Source organism: Poromitra crassiceps, assembly GCF_964638095.1.
Source record: "Poromitra crassiceps genome assembly, contig: HAP1_SCAFFOLD_352, whole genome shotgun sequence".
Taxonomy (NCBI): domain Eukaryota; kingdom Metazoa; phylum Chordata; class Actinopteri; order Beryciformes; family Melamphaidae; genus Poromitra; species Poromitra crassiceps.
In genome coordinates, this window is record NW_028152052.1 from 1 (window position 1) to 15,000 (window position 15,000).

At 45.8% G+C, this 15,000-nt stretch overlaps 1 protein-coding gene across 1 annotated transcript in view; it reads left to right on the forward strand.

Annotated features, from left to right (window-relative positions):
* Positions 1-6,187: 6,187 nt before the first annotated feature.
* The window catches only part of LOC310771095 (ATP-dependent 6-phosphofructokinase, platelet type-like), a 25,813-nt gene continuing 17,000 nt past the window's right edge, over positions 6,188-15,000 (forward strand). The window contains exons 1-4 of the mRNA XM_083663766.1: positions 6,188-6,210; positions 6,765-6,852; positions 10,747-10,899; positions 14,465-14,629. Of these exons, the coding sequence (XP_083519892.1) occupies positions 6,784-6,852; positions 10,747-10,899; positions 14,465-14,629 (387 nt within the window). The 5' untranslated portion in view covers positions 6,188-6,210; positions 6,765-6,783. The remainder of the gene's footprint in view (positions 6,211-6,764; positions 6,853-10,746; positions 10,900-14,464; positions 14,630-15,000) is intronic.

A 15,000-nucleotide genomic window follows, 5' to 3' on the forward strand; every position in this document is an offset into this window, starting at 1 on the left:
GGTGCAGCAGGACAGTACTAATGCAGAACAGGTGCAGGACAGGTGCATGAAGGATGACTTATGCATTGACTATACATTTGACCCATGAAGTGTGTATTATCTGCACCAAATCTACTGTTGGAGTTTTTGGCTTGTCAAGAACGTGTCGTCGTGCACGCACATGCTGGAAAAACATTCAACTTTTGTTTCCAGGGACTTGATGACCAATTTATCCCCAAAACATGGCAATAATTTGATAATGATAATGATAATGTGATGCTCTATCCACACGGTAATACAGAGAACTGAAGTGCAACGACCTTTGAGAAGTCTGCATGACTTGAATAAACAGTCAGTTGACGTATCGCCACACGTGATTGGTCAAGCTGTTGTGGCTGGCGACTTCTTTACACCAGCACCCCTGTATCACCTGTGGTGCTATACTGCCTCTACTGCGGCTTATACTGCCTCTACTGCGGCTTATACTGCCTCTACTGTGGCTTATACTGCCTCTACTGCGGCTTATACTGCCTCTACTGCGGCTTATACTGCCTCTACTGCGGCTTATACTGCCTCTACTGCGGCTTATACTGCCTCTACTGTGGCTTATACTGCCTCTACTGCGGCTTATACTGCCTCTACTGTGGCTTATACTGCCTCTACTGCGGCTTATACTGCCTCTACTGCGGCTTATACTGCCTCTACTGCGGCTTATACTGCCTCTACTGCGGCTTATACTGCCTCTACTGTGGCTTATACTGCCTCTACTGTGGCTTATACTGCCTCTACTGCGGCTTATACTGCTCTACTGCGGCTTATACTGCCTCTACTGTGGCTTATATTGCCTCTACAGCGGCTTATACTGCCTCTACTGCGGCTTATACTGCCTCTACTGCGGCTTATACTGCCTCTACTGTGGCTTATACTGCCTCTACTGCGGCTTATACTGCCTCTACTGTGGCTTATACTGCCTCTACTGTGGCTTATACTGCCTCTACTGTGGCTTATACTGCCTCTACTGTGGCTTATACTGCCTCTACTGTGGCTTATACTGCCTCTACTGTGGCTTATACTGCCTCTACTGCGGCTTATACTGCCTCTACTGTGGCTTATACTGCCTCTACTGTGGCTTATATTGCCTCTACAGCGGCTTATACTGCCTCTACTGCGGCTTATACTGCCTCTACTGCGGCTTATACTGCCTCTACTGTGGCTTATACTGCCTCTACTGTGGCTTATACTGCCTCTACTGTGGCTTATACTGCCTCTACTGCGGCTTATACTGCCTCTACTGCGGCTTATACTGCCTCTACTGTGGCTTATACTGCCTCTACTGTGGCTTATACTGCCTCTACTGTGGCTTATACTGCCTCTACTGCGGCTTATACTGCCTCTACTGCGGCTTATACTGCCTCTACTGCGGCTTATACTGCCTCTACTGTGGCTTATACTGCCTCTACTGTGGCTTATACTGCCTCTACTGTGGCTTATACTGCCTCTACTGTGGCTTATACTGCCTCTACTGTGGCTTATACTGCCTCTACTGTGGCTTATACTGCCTCTACTGCGGCTTATACTGCCTCTACTGCGGCTTATACTGCCTCTACTGCGGCTTATACTGCCTCTACTGCGGCTTATACTGCCTCTACTGCGGCTTATACTGCCTCTACTGCGGCTTATACTGCCTCTACTGCGGCTTATACTGCCTCTACTGTGGCTTATACTGCCTCTACTGTGGCTTATATTGCCTCTACAGCGGCTTATACTGCCTCTACTGCGGCTTATACTGCCTCTACTGCGGCTTATACTGCCTCTACTGTGGCTTATATTGCCTCTACAGCGGCTTATACTGCCTCTACTGCGGCTTATACTGCCTCTACTGCGGCTTATACTGCCTCTACTGTGGCTTATACTGCCTCTACTGCGGCTTATACTGCCTCTACTGTGGCTTATGCTGCCTCTACTGTGGCTTATACTGCCTCTACTGTGGCTTATACTGCCTCTACTGTGGCTTATACTGCCTCTACTGTGGCTTATACTGCCTCTACTGTGGCTTATACTGCCTCTACTGCGGCTTATACTGCCTCTACTGTGGCTTATACTGCCTCTACTGTGGCTTATATTGCCTCTACAGCGGCTTATACTGCCTCTACTGCGGCTTATACTGCCTCTACTGCGGCTTATACTGCCTCTACTGTGGCTTATACTGCCTCTACTGTGGCTTATACTGCCTCTACTGTGGCTTATACTGCCTCTACTGCGGCTTATACTGCCTCTACTGCGGCTTATACTGCCTCTACTGTGGCTTATACTGCCTCTACTGTGGCTTATACTGCCTCTACTGTGGCTTATACTGCCTCTACTGCGGCTTATACTGCCTCTACTGTGGCTTATACTGCCTCTACTGTGGCTTATACTGCCTCTACTGTGGCTTATACTGCCTCTACTGCGGCTTTTACTGCCTCTACTGTGGCTTATACTGCCTCTACTGCGGCTTATACTGCCTCTACTGTGGCTTATACTGCCTCTACTGTGGCTTATACTGCTCTACTGCGGCTTATACTGCCTCTACTGTGGCTTATACTGCCTCTACTGTGGCTTATACTGCCTCTACTGCGGCTTATACTGCCTCTACTGTGGCTTATACTGCCTCTACTGTGGCTTATACTGCCTCTACTGCGGCTTATACTGCTCTACTGCGGCTTATACTGCCTCTACTTTGGCTTATACTGCCTCTACTGCGGCTTATACTGCCTCTACTGCGGCTTATACTGCCTCTACTGCGGCTTATACTGCCTCTACTGTGGCTTATACTGCCTCTACTGTGGCTTATACTGCCTCTACTGCGGCTTATACTGCTCTACTGCGGCTTATACTGCCTCTACTGTGGCTTATACTGCCTCTACTGTGGCTTATACTGCCTCTACTGTGGCTTATACTGCCTCTACTGTGGCTTATACTGCCTCTACTGTGGCTTATACTGCCTCTACTGTGGCTTATACTGCCTCTACTGCGGCTTATACTGCCTCTACTGTGGCTTATACTGCCTCTACTGTGGCTTATACTGCCTCTACTGCGGCTTATACTGCTCTACTGCGGCTTATACTGCCTCTACTGTGGCTTATACTGCCTCTACTGCGGCTTATACTGCCTCTACTGCGGCTTATACTGCCTCTACTGCGGCTTATACTGCCTCTACTGCGGCTTATACTGCCTCTACTGCGGCTTATACTGCCTCTACTGCGGCTTATACTGCCTCTACTGCGGCTTATACTGCCTCTACTGCGGCTTATACTGCCTCTACTGTGGCTTATACTGCCTCTACTGCGGCTTATACTGCCTCTACTGCGGCTTATACTGCCTCTACTGCGGCTTATACTGCCTCTACTGCGGCTTTGGCCCCTGCACTCAGGGATCCGGCTGTTTGAGCGTATTCTAGTGACAAATGTGACGGTGAACAACTTGCGTCTGAGCTGCAGAGCAAAGCTATCAGTGCTCATTACTGTGAGAGCGAAGGGGGCTTGTGTAGCCACATTCCTCAGAGGTCATGGTGACGTTAGCGCCCGCAGCCAGGGACCAGGAAGTGGCGGTGTGGGGAGTCACCTTCCACCAGCGATAACACTAAGTGTGTCCAGATAAACACTGCTGCTTACTGTAAGACCACAACTCCACTCCCACAGCAGGCACACAACAGCACATGCACACACATAGACACGTATGCACGCACACAGACACAGACACACACACACACACACACACACACACACACACACACACACACAGACACACACACACACACACACAGACACACAGACACAGACACACAGACACACACACACACACACGTTTCCACCCACGTGTTTCCAGGCCTGCATCAACATCCTGTGGAAAGAGTTGAAGCTCCAAGGTAAGCGGGCACACAGAGGGATTAGACCTGATTGAAAAGTGAAAGCCGTGATCCTTGGCTAATTCTCTATAAGTAGGACACTGATATAATTAAGACGGGCAGCGGTGACCAGCCCAACAGTGACGACACAGAACAGAAGCTACAAACAGAGATACACATAAAACAAAGTGAGTAGTTGCCTTTGGAAACCAGGGAGTTAGATCACGAAGATGTGCCTTGGTAATACAGTATTAATGCCTTGGTAATACAGTATTAATGCCTTGGTAATACAGTATTAACATGTGCCTTGGTAATACAGTATTAAAATGTGCCTTGGTAATACAGTATTAAAATGTGCCTTGGTAATACAGTATTAAAATGTGCCTTGGTAATACAGTATTAACATGTGCCTTGGTAATACAGTATTAACATGTGCCTTGGTAATACAGTATTAAAATGTGCCTTGGTAATACAGTATTAACATGTGCCTTGGTAATACAGTATTAACATGTGCCTTGGTAATACAGTATTAACATGTGCCTTGGTAATACAGTATTAAAATGTGCCTTGGTAATACAGTATTAAAATGTGCCTTGGTAATACAGTATTAAAATGTGCCTTGGTAATACAGTATTAACATGTGCCTTGGTAATACAGTATTAAAATGTGCCTTGGTAATACAGTATTAACATGTGCCTTGGTAATACAGTATTAAAATGTGCCTTGGTAATACAGTATTAAAATGTGCCTTGGTAATACAGTATTAAAATGTGCCTTGGTAATACAGTATTAAAATGTGCCTTGGTAATACAGTATTAAAATGTGCCTTGGTAATACAGTATTAAAATGTGCCTTGGTAATACAGTATTAACATGTGCCTTGGTAATACAGTATTAACATGTGCCTTGGTAATACAGTACAGTATTAAAATGTGCCTTGGTAATACAGTATTAACATGTGCCTTGGTAATACAGTATTAACATGTGCCTTGGTAATACAGTATTAAAATGTGCCTTGGTAATACAGTATTAAAATGTGCCTTGGTAATACAGTATTAAAATGTGCCTTGGTAATACAGTATTCACATGTGCCTTGGTAATACAGTATTAACATGTGCCTTGGTAATACAGTATTAACATGTGCCTTGGTAATACAGTATTAAAATGTGCCTTGGTAATACAGTATTAAAATGTGCCTTGGTAATACAGTATTAACATGTGCCTTGGTAATACAGTATTAACATGTGCCTTGGTAATACAGTATTAAAATGTGCCTTGGTAATACAGTATTAAAATGTGCCTTGGTAATACAGTATTAAAATGTGCCTTGGTAATACAGTATTAAAATGTGCCTTGGTAATACAGTACAGTATTAAAATGTGCCTTGGTAATACAGTGTTAAAATGTGTCTTGGTAATACAATCTTAAAATGTGCCTTGGTAATGATTGATCTCTTTTCACGAGTACAAATCACAAGTGAAGAAATCGGTTTTTGCAAAAACAATTGAGGAAGATGAGATGAACTGTGACATCTTTGGTTTTGTCTTTGTGTCCCGACAGATCAAGGAGATCAAATGGGGAGATGTGGGTGGTTGGACCGGGCAGGGAGGGTCCCTGCTAGGGACAAAAAGGTAAGCGAGCCACAAAGCTTGCAGGGCAGGGAGGGTCCCTGCTAGGGACAAAAAGGTAAGCGAGCCACAAAGCTTGCAGGGCAGGGAGGGTCCCTGCTAGGGACAAAAAGGTAAGCGAGCCACAAAGCTTGCAGGGCAGGGAGGGTCCCTGCTAGGGACAAAAAGGTAAGCGAGCCACAAAGCTTGCAGGGCAGGGAGGGTCCCTGCTAGGGACAAAAAGGTAAGCGAGCCACAAAGCTTGCAGGGCAGGGAGGGTCCCTGCTAGGGACAAAAAGGTAAGCGAGCCACAAAGCTTGCAGGGCAGGGAGGGTCCCTGCTAGGGACAAAAAGGTAAGCGAGCCACAAAGCTTGCAGGGCAGGGAGGGTCCCTGCTAGGGACAAAAAGGTAAGCGAGCCACAAAGCTTGCAGGGCAGGGAGGGTCCCTGCTAGGGACAAAAAGGTAAGCGAGCCACAAAGCTTGCAGGGCAGGGAGGGTCCCTGCTAGGGACAAAAAGGTAAGCGAGCCACAAAGCTTGCAGGGCAGGGAGGGTCCCTGCTAGGGACAAAAAGGTAAGCGAGCCACAAAGCTTGCAGGGCAGGGAGGGTCCCTGCTAGGGACAAAAAGGTAAGCGAGCCACAAAGCTTGCAGGGCAGGGAGGGTCCCTGCTAGGGACAAAAAGGTAAGCGAGCCACAAAGCTTGCAGGGCAGGGAGGGTCCCTGCTAGGGACAAAAAGGTAAGCGAGCCACAAAGCTTGCACTAGAAAAACTCAATAGTACAACTCATTATTACAGCTCAAATCACCTACAGTAGGCCTACCGGATTTTAGTGAAAGTTGGTATATTCAGCCATGATGTGTTTTTGGCGCACACTTTGGTCGCTGCGCAATCTTTGGTTTCGGAATCTGCGGCAGAGTGAGAGGTCCGTCTGCTCGCCGCTCCTGTTCTGTGAGATTTTTTGGCTGCTCTCTTCCCTCAGTCTAGCTGCGTCGCATGTCGTTTTAAACGAGGAGATCCCACAACTTTCTTTGAAGGGGGGGCACCGTGGCCATTTAAAAACAGGGAATGCCAAACTGTCTGTTTGACCGTGGTATTCGTGCACTTGGTGCGCGTGTGTACGTAGCGGCGGACCCTGTCTATCATACATCACCATACAGCTTATTGTATTGTATTGTACTGCAAGTCACTCTGGACAAGCGTATCAGCTAAATTCCTACAATGTCAAATGTAACATAAGTGATGAGTTAACTGGATGAGTGTTGACCGGATTTATTCACTTTAAATGTGCCAGAACTCTTCCAGCCAAACATATGGAGAAGATTGCTGAGCAGATGAGGATCCACAACATCAACGCTCTGCTGGTCATTGGTGGATTCGAGGTAGGCAAGTTATTACTCATGACTCCATAATATATAATCTGTTGAAAAGCCGTGAGCTCAACCTTTGCATTTCTTTCACCATCGTTTTGAATTGAAATGTGATGTGTCAATATTTCTTTCTGAACGTTGTTTTATCGTTAAGAAAACTTGCTGATAGTCGTATAAATGGAGAGAAGGAGAATGCTTGAGTAATCGTAAAAGATCAATCTAAAGAAATCTCTTGTGCTAGCTTATCCTTACCTTATTGTTCAGCCTCATTGTTACTTTTACATGACTTTGTATTGTCTTGTGTTGAAATGATTTCTGCTTCGTTTCACAATGTATTGTTACCTAACACAGTCCAGCCCATTTCATTTTCTTACATTGACTCCATTTCGCAAGATTTCATTTGACATTTCATCTAGCAAATCATGCATTTACTAAAATCACAGTATAGGCTCTTATCATTTCAATATTACAGGCTCTCTCCCACCATCTGTCCCCATCGTCCCGCTGTCTGTCCCCATCGTCCCACTGTCTGTCCCCATCGTCCCACTGTCTGTCCCCATCGTCCCACTGTCTGTCCCCATCGTCGTTACTTTTGCGTTAAGCTGCAAAAGCAGAACTCTAACCCTCACCCTTGACATGATTTTCATCTAAAAAGTTCATTATGAACATAGCGGCAATGTGGACTCTGTTTGTCCGGCCTCTGTTTCAAGAATTTTGTCCGGCCACGGCTCTGTCGTTTCAGGGGCTGTAAAGATCAGACCCGTGCGGGTGACCTGACGGAGCCGGATTTTTTAATTAGCATAGATTATTGCATAAGCGTTTTTCATAACTCGAAACTCAAAAAATACATCTTGATCAAAAAATATATTTTCAATGTTAATTTTCAAGTATACAGTGTTTTTTAGCTTATAATGAACACTGTCTCCATTCCTGTTTGTAATATCTATATCCTATTTCCCTGGACTCCCCACGGACGGTCCTCATTAAGACCATAGCCACGCCCCTCACTAAACCCCTCCCACCCCCATCGTCTATGTCCTTTTTCTCCGCCTTACATAATCATTCTGCATCAGTTCCTGGCCCCTCCCCCTTCCTCTGTGTAAGGTACTTTATACTGTATGAGACGCTGGCTCCTCCCCCTGCAGGCCTACCTGGGAATAATGGAGCTCTCTGGTGCGCGGGACAAATATAGCGAGTTCTGTGTGCCGATGGTCCAGGTGCCGGCCACCGTCTCCAACAATATCCCCGGCTCAGAATTCAGCATTGGCGCAGACACCGCTCTGAATGCCATTACTGTTGTAAGTGGTTACACGCACCGCCCACATTTTGGGGCTTCCCTGACCGACAGCTCGCTTCCTGACTTGCACAAGCAGAACACAGATGACCGGGAAAAGCCTTCTTTTGTGGGGCGTTTTTTTGCCGTTACTGGATAGGACGGTAGGCAGACCGTGAGGTTGGGGAGAGAGAGAGCGAGAGGGGGGATGACCCGAGCCCGGGTCGGCCGTGTGAAGTGTGTGTGTGTGTGTGTGTGTGTGTGTGTGTGTGTGTGTGTGTGTGTGTGTGTGTGTGTGTGTGTGTGTGTGTGTGTGTGTGTGTGTGTGTGTGTGTGTGTGTGTGGGGCTACGCCTTTGTGCTACATGTGCTCCCAGGTGAGCCACTGGGAAAAAGTTTCCATTTTGACAGAGAACAGCCGAGTCGAGTAAACTTGACACACAAACGGCACTTTTTCAAAACTTTCGATTTTTCACCGTACAAGAAACTGAGATTTTGTTGCTGAATATTTGCTCCATTTTAATGTGCAATTGAATTGAATTTATAGGCAGAAATTGGACTCAGTCAGCACTTTTAGCAGCCGACACTGAACAAATAATTACAGTCTCTTGCCATTTGGAAAGGATTCATATTTGCAGACTGCAATATGAACTACTTTTTTTTATTTATTGTGCAGCTCTAGTTAACCCATTGATACCTGATGCAGCATTTGTGTGTGTATCCCTTTAAGACCGCGAACCGCGTCACGCGGTTCGCGGTCTTAAAGGGATACACACACAAATGAGGGATATACACACAAATGCTGCATCAGGTATCAATGGGTTAAGGGTGAATAACTGAATGGTTATAAGGGTATAATCAGGTATAGCGTAGGTGCAATCAGTGGACTAAAACATTTTCAGTATTATACTGAAGTACATTATATGGACAGTATGTGCTTCAGGTAGCCCATCACACAATAACCAAGCCTGCAAATAGACCATAAATGGAAGTACTTGTACACAAAACTATGTTTTAGTGTTAGTAAAGGGTAGTACACATTAGAAGAAAAAATACTGCAGAATTCACAGATATGCCACACATCTTGTGCCTTAAAATACCACGGATAATCAAATTAACTGACTGGGCACTAAGATATTTTACATTTTCACATTATAAAGTACAATTTATTTCATTCTATGTATCTAGTTTGCTCTTAAATCCTCTAAATCACTCCTTCCTTCAAAATTTATTTTTCTTTTGATCTATATTTGTATATTCTTATTTCCTTGCGTCACACACTTTGACTCAGAAGTGAACAAGCCGTCAGGTGCAGTGTGTCAGAATGAGCCATAGAGGGCGATGAACAGGAGTAGCTAATGCTTCACACAGAGACGTCACAGCACGTAGACACCTGCCGTTTCTGCTGGTCAGTGGGAGGCGAGCTGCTCGGCGGACGGCCCAGGTGAGCGTCGAGGCGTGCGGTCACGTGTTATGGCGTGCCTTGGCGTGTTTGTGGAGTGTCTTGGCATGTGACCCGGGGCAGCCCGGGCCTGTGTGTGCGTTTGGTAAACAGCAGATGACCGGCTTGGTTCAGCACACTTCACGCCCCTCCTCCACGTGACACAGTGAATATGGAGCGGGGGTGTTGGTTTCTCAGCATCCTTTAGTTTAGACCAAGACATTTTCCTGTAGTGATCAAGTCGATTTATTTTCATCTTAATGACAGATTTTACATTCTCACCAAGTGAGGCTCAGAGTGATGGGTAACATGTCACTTCACAATAAGGGTACATTCATTAAGGGTTAGTTAATGTTATTAACCACTAACTAGCATTAACTAGACTGCTTAACGCTTAGTTAATGCTTGATAAGCATTAACTTAGCTTGATAAGCATGAACTCATCCTTAATTAACAGCCTTGACCGTAAGCTTGCTCTAACCTGAACCTCAGTGACTTCATGCCTCAACTCAACACAAGCATTAAGTAGGCTAACTGTTCATTCAGGTACCCTTAAGGGACCCTTATTGTCCAGTGTTACCAAATGTTGTCTGTAACCTGAAGGGAAGGAGGAGGAAATTCAATTTAGAAGTATTTCAATTGAATCAATTCAATAAATAATACATTTAGAAGTACTAGTCTAAATATCACAACAGCGAGCATGTCCAGCATCATGTATAATAGTCTATATTGCAGCCGTATTGTTGTGCTGAGCCAGGGCCTGGTCCTCCACCTTGCTGTCTGCATGCCTGTTAGATAACGCCGTTCATCTCTTGGACCAAAAAGGAAACACTGTCCGCCTGCATCCCGACTCGTCCTGCCGCCACTTCAGTCTCCCCCTTGTGGCGTCAGACGCCGTTACATATCAGACAGGATGAACGCCCCCCCCCCCACACACACACACACACACACACACACACCTTCCCGCCCCTCCCTCTGTCTCGGCCAATGGGAAGCCACAGCCCCCGTCACACGGAGAGAGAGCCGCCCGGCAGGAAACACACACCAGCAGCCTCCATCACACTGTAGCCTCCATCACACTGTAGTCTCCCACACAATTAAGTCGCAACACACCCAGGTAGTGCAGCATCAGCATGAACGTAGTGCGCCTCCTGCTGGTCTAACCCCCCATATCACGGGCCGACTCCGGCCAGGCCTTCGAGTGTCTGCTGCAGCTGTACGAGGCCCGGGCCGACTACGAGGAGTTCTGCGTCCCCCTGTGCATGCTGCCCGCCACCATCAGTAACAATGTGCCCGGCACCGAGTACAGCCTGGGCGCAGACACCTCCCTCAACACCATCGTGGAGGTAAGAGAGAAGACACTACGTTTACATGGACACAATATTCCACTATTATCACTCACTCAACACCATCGTGGAGGTAAGAGAGAAGACACTACGTTTACATGGACACAATATTCCACTATTATTCGGAAAATGACAATATTCTGAATTCCGTAGGGGTCATGTAAACAAGCTGCATTTTCCGAGTTTGGCCTTTTTCCGAATTTAGCATTTTTCCCATTAAGACGTGGGATATTCCAGTATTATTCTGGTTTTAGGAGGATTCTTGGATCATGGATACAGCACATTTGGAATATCTCAGTCAGGGTTTTTACCACAGTTTGCGACGCATCTTGCCTGTTTGCGGTCAGCTGATGTGTGCTAGAAGCGCTAGAAGAGGTGATATAATCATATAATCCATCATCTCTGTCATGCGAAAAGAAAAGCCCACATTTCTGATCGGGAGGAGATGAGAAACACGGAAGTTCCAAATGCTTGCAAGGTAAAAAAGAAAAAGAAATGGTCCATTGGCATCAATGGAGACGACACAACTCTGGCCTAACAACGTAGCCTACTTCTAATATGAAAAACTTGCATATCAGGTTTTTGGATATGCGCAAATATCGCAACGCCAATCTTTTCAGCAGCAAGCTCCTGAAATGGACCAGATGATGCTGGTAAGAATAGTCAGTGCTGCTCTGTTTGTTCTGAACAGAACAACTCTGCTGATTCTACCTGCATCTCTCCCATCAGTCCCATCAACTGGCTTTGATGGGACCATGATGAGCGTTTTGAATGAGCATCTGTTGTAACAGATTTGGAAGATAAGTGACGGTTCAGTGATCCTCAAACATTTTCATTTCAAGGACCATCATTTAGTCGGTTTGATGAGATTTGGTCTTTCTTTAGACTCTGTTCTCAGTCTCTATCCACATCGCTCAACTAGATTGGTGGGCGGCGCTCTGCAATTGTCTGGGAGCCCAGACTAGTCTCTCTATAACCCAAATGTGAGGATATTTTGTTATTATATGATTTTGTCCAGAATTCCATGATTGTAGGCAGAGAGATAACAGTGGAATTGGGATCAATACAATGTTCTAAATGATCTGCGTTAACTTCTTGTAAATGATATAATGGTAAAGTTTGATACCTGGAATTCCCTCAAGGACGCCTGGTGGTCCCCAGGTTGAGCACCGCTGACCTACAGTTTGAGTAGATGAGATGTGTGAGGATTTACTGAAAGCTCCGTGGAAAATAAATATGATCAGTGTTAGGAAGGGACATCGTCAATCATTTCCCCCTCTTGAAAACGGGATACAACAACACGCGATCCAATCGACAAAACTGTGATGCACACATTACACTCTTGCATGCTGGTGACTGTAGTTCTATTGCATCAATGATGCTGCATGCTGGTGACTGTAGTTCTAATTGCATCATGTATTCATGGTTTTCTGGTTTGGTGTCGTGGAAGCAGCTGTGTGTGAAACCCTCTCTGGTGAACTGTGATGCTGTTTGTGTGTGAAGACGTAACATTATGACTTGTGTAACCAGACCTGGATGAAATAGTTCTGGTACAGGATGGGCGCGGTCTGCCACCTACAACGACACAATGAAAGCCAGAAGGTTCCCACAATCACACAGAAGTGGCATTGGAGAAGATGTGAGAATTGCTGACAATTTGCCTGAGACGATCTGTGCTGAACCGATCTGCTAAACCCCGCCCACTTGGTATACCAAGTCAAAACCAGTGGGCAAGCTCTGCCCCTTTACCACGAGGACGTAACCCCGAAGTAACCCCGAAAGCTGTAATTCCTCAAATAGCCACTCGAGGCAGGGCTCAGAAGTCCCCTCGTTCCCGTTCACCGGCATGTTAAAAATGCCCCACTTTTAAGCATCTTTACAGGGCCTGGGCCTTCACATGGTTCTGGTCTATATAGCTAATTTCACCTTTTCATAACAACTGTTGTGGGTCATTTCTTATATAACTCGCCCGTTTGGACTAAAATAGACGATAGAAAAGGGGGTGATTGACAGGTCACCTGTCCAGTGATTGCGCAGCTTGCCGATCACGGACCAATAGCAGGCGGAGCTGCGGCTCTGGGAAACCCCCATCTCATGTCAGCTGCATAAGGACTCAGCCCATTCCCTCCCGCTCTGCTGACAAAAAATCAAGATGGCGACAGCCACCATTTCAACTCAAAGCAGGAGCCCAAAATCAACGGGATAGCTCTGTCCATATTTTTAGGTCAGTGGTTAAAACAAGCAGAGTTATTTTAATTCTGCTTGTTTTAACGCCCGGGTGCAGGTCGTCTAAAAGGGCCTTTCTGTGTGGAGTTTGCATGTTCTCCCCGTGCCTCCCGGGGGTTTCCTTCATATAGGAACCCCCTTCACCAAAACATGCAATATCCTGGTTGCTGATGCGGTGCCTCCTCTGGTCGCTAAGGGCGCCTGTTCGGAGGGAGGGGAACTCGTTGGAATAGCGTGATCCTCCCACGTGCTATGTCCTACCGGTGAAGCTTCCCCTGTCAGGTGAAAAGAAGCGGCTGGCTAACTGCCCATGTCTCGGAGGAAGCATGGAGCCAGTTTCGGCTCTAATGGGGATAAAAATGGGATAAAAAATCGGGGGGGAAAAACAAAAAAACAAGCAGAATTATTTGACCCAGGTCGGCTTGAGGCATGGACTGTAACAGATAATGATGGCAACATTTTTAAATGCATGTACTCAGTATTTTGTTATGTAGTTTAGGGCTGCAACTAATGCTTATTTTCATTATCAATTAATCTGTCAATTATTTTCTCGACTAATTCATTAGTCGTTTGGTCTATAAAGTGTCACAAAATGGTGAAATGTTGCTCACTTTTACCCCAAAGCCCAAGATGACATCCTCAAATGTCGTCTTTTGTCCAGACCAACAGTCCACAACTCAAAGATAATCAGTTACTGTCATAGAAGACTAAAGAAACTAGAATTTTTTTAAGAAGCTGGAACAAGATTTTTTTTTTTTTTTTTTTTTAAATGTGTATAAACAATTAATGGATTATAAAAAAAAATAGTTGTCAATTAATTTGATGTTGATTGGCTAATCGTTGCAGCTCTACTTTGTTTTGTTTTCTAACAAATCTGCCATTTTGCTAGTTTAATGACAGTATGGATGTGTGTGTATGTGTGCAATTGTGTTTTTATCCTGTATGTGTATCCTGTATGGCAACCCCTGGTATATCTGTGTGTGTGTGTGTGTGTGTGTGTGTGTGTGTGTGTGTGTGTGTGTGTGTGTGTGTGTGTGTGTGTGTGTGTGTGTGTGTATGTCTGTGTGTGTGTGTGTGTGTGTGTGTGTGTGTGTGTGTGTGTGTGTGTGTGTGTGTATGTGTGTGTGTGTGTATGTGTGTGTGTGTGTGTGTGTGTGTGTGTGTGTGTGTGTGTGTCTGTGTGTGTGTGTGTGTATGTCTATGTGTATGTGTATGTCTATGTGTGTGTGTGTGTGTGTATGTCTATGTGTGTGTGTGTGTGTGTGTGTGTGTGTATGTCTATGTGTGTGTGTGTGTGTGTGTGTGTGTGTGTGTGTGTGTGTGTGTGTGTGTGCTTCAGACATGTGACCGTATCAAGCAGTCAGCCAGTGGTACCAAGCGGCGCGTGTTCATCATAGAGACGATGGGGGGCTACTGCGGCTACCTGGCCAGCGTGGGGGGGCTGGCGGCCGGAGCCGACGCCGTCTACATCCACGAAGAGCCGTTTGACATCCGCGAACTGCAGGTCAGAGGTCACACAAAGAACCATTTCAACATCTCTCATTTATGGACAGTTCCAGTGGGACTTGTTCACTCTGTGCCGTTATCCAAAGTTTTGCCATACCTTCGAATCGTAACGTAAGTTACAAAGTGCTTTACAGGAGTAAAACAGACAATAAAAATGGAATGACAATAAAAAGAACAAGAAGTTAGAAGTACTCAGCACAAAAAAAACTGGACAAAGGAGAGGCCACAATATCACAGTTATATTTGTGTGTGTGTGTGTGTGTATATATATATATATATATATATCAGAGTCCTGCGCGGGTCTGATTTTCAAGACCCGGTTCCGCCCGGCCCCGCGACGTGCAGTACCGACCCCGCTCCACGAACCCG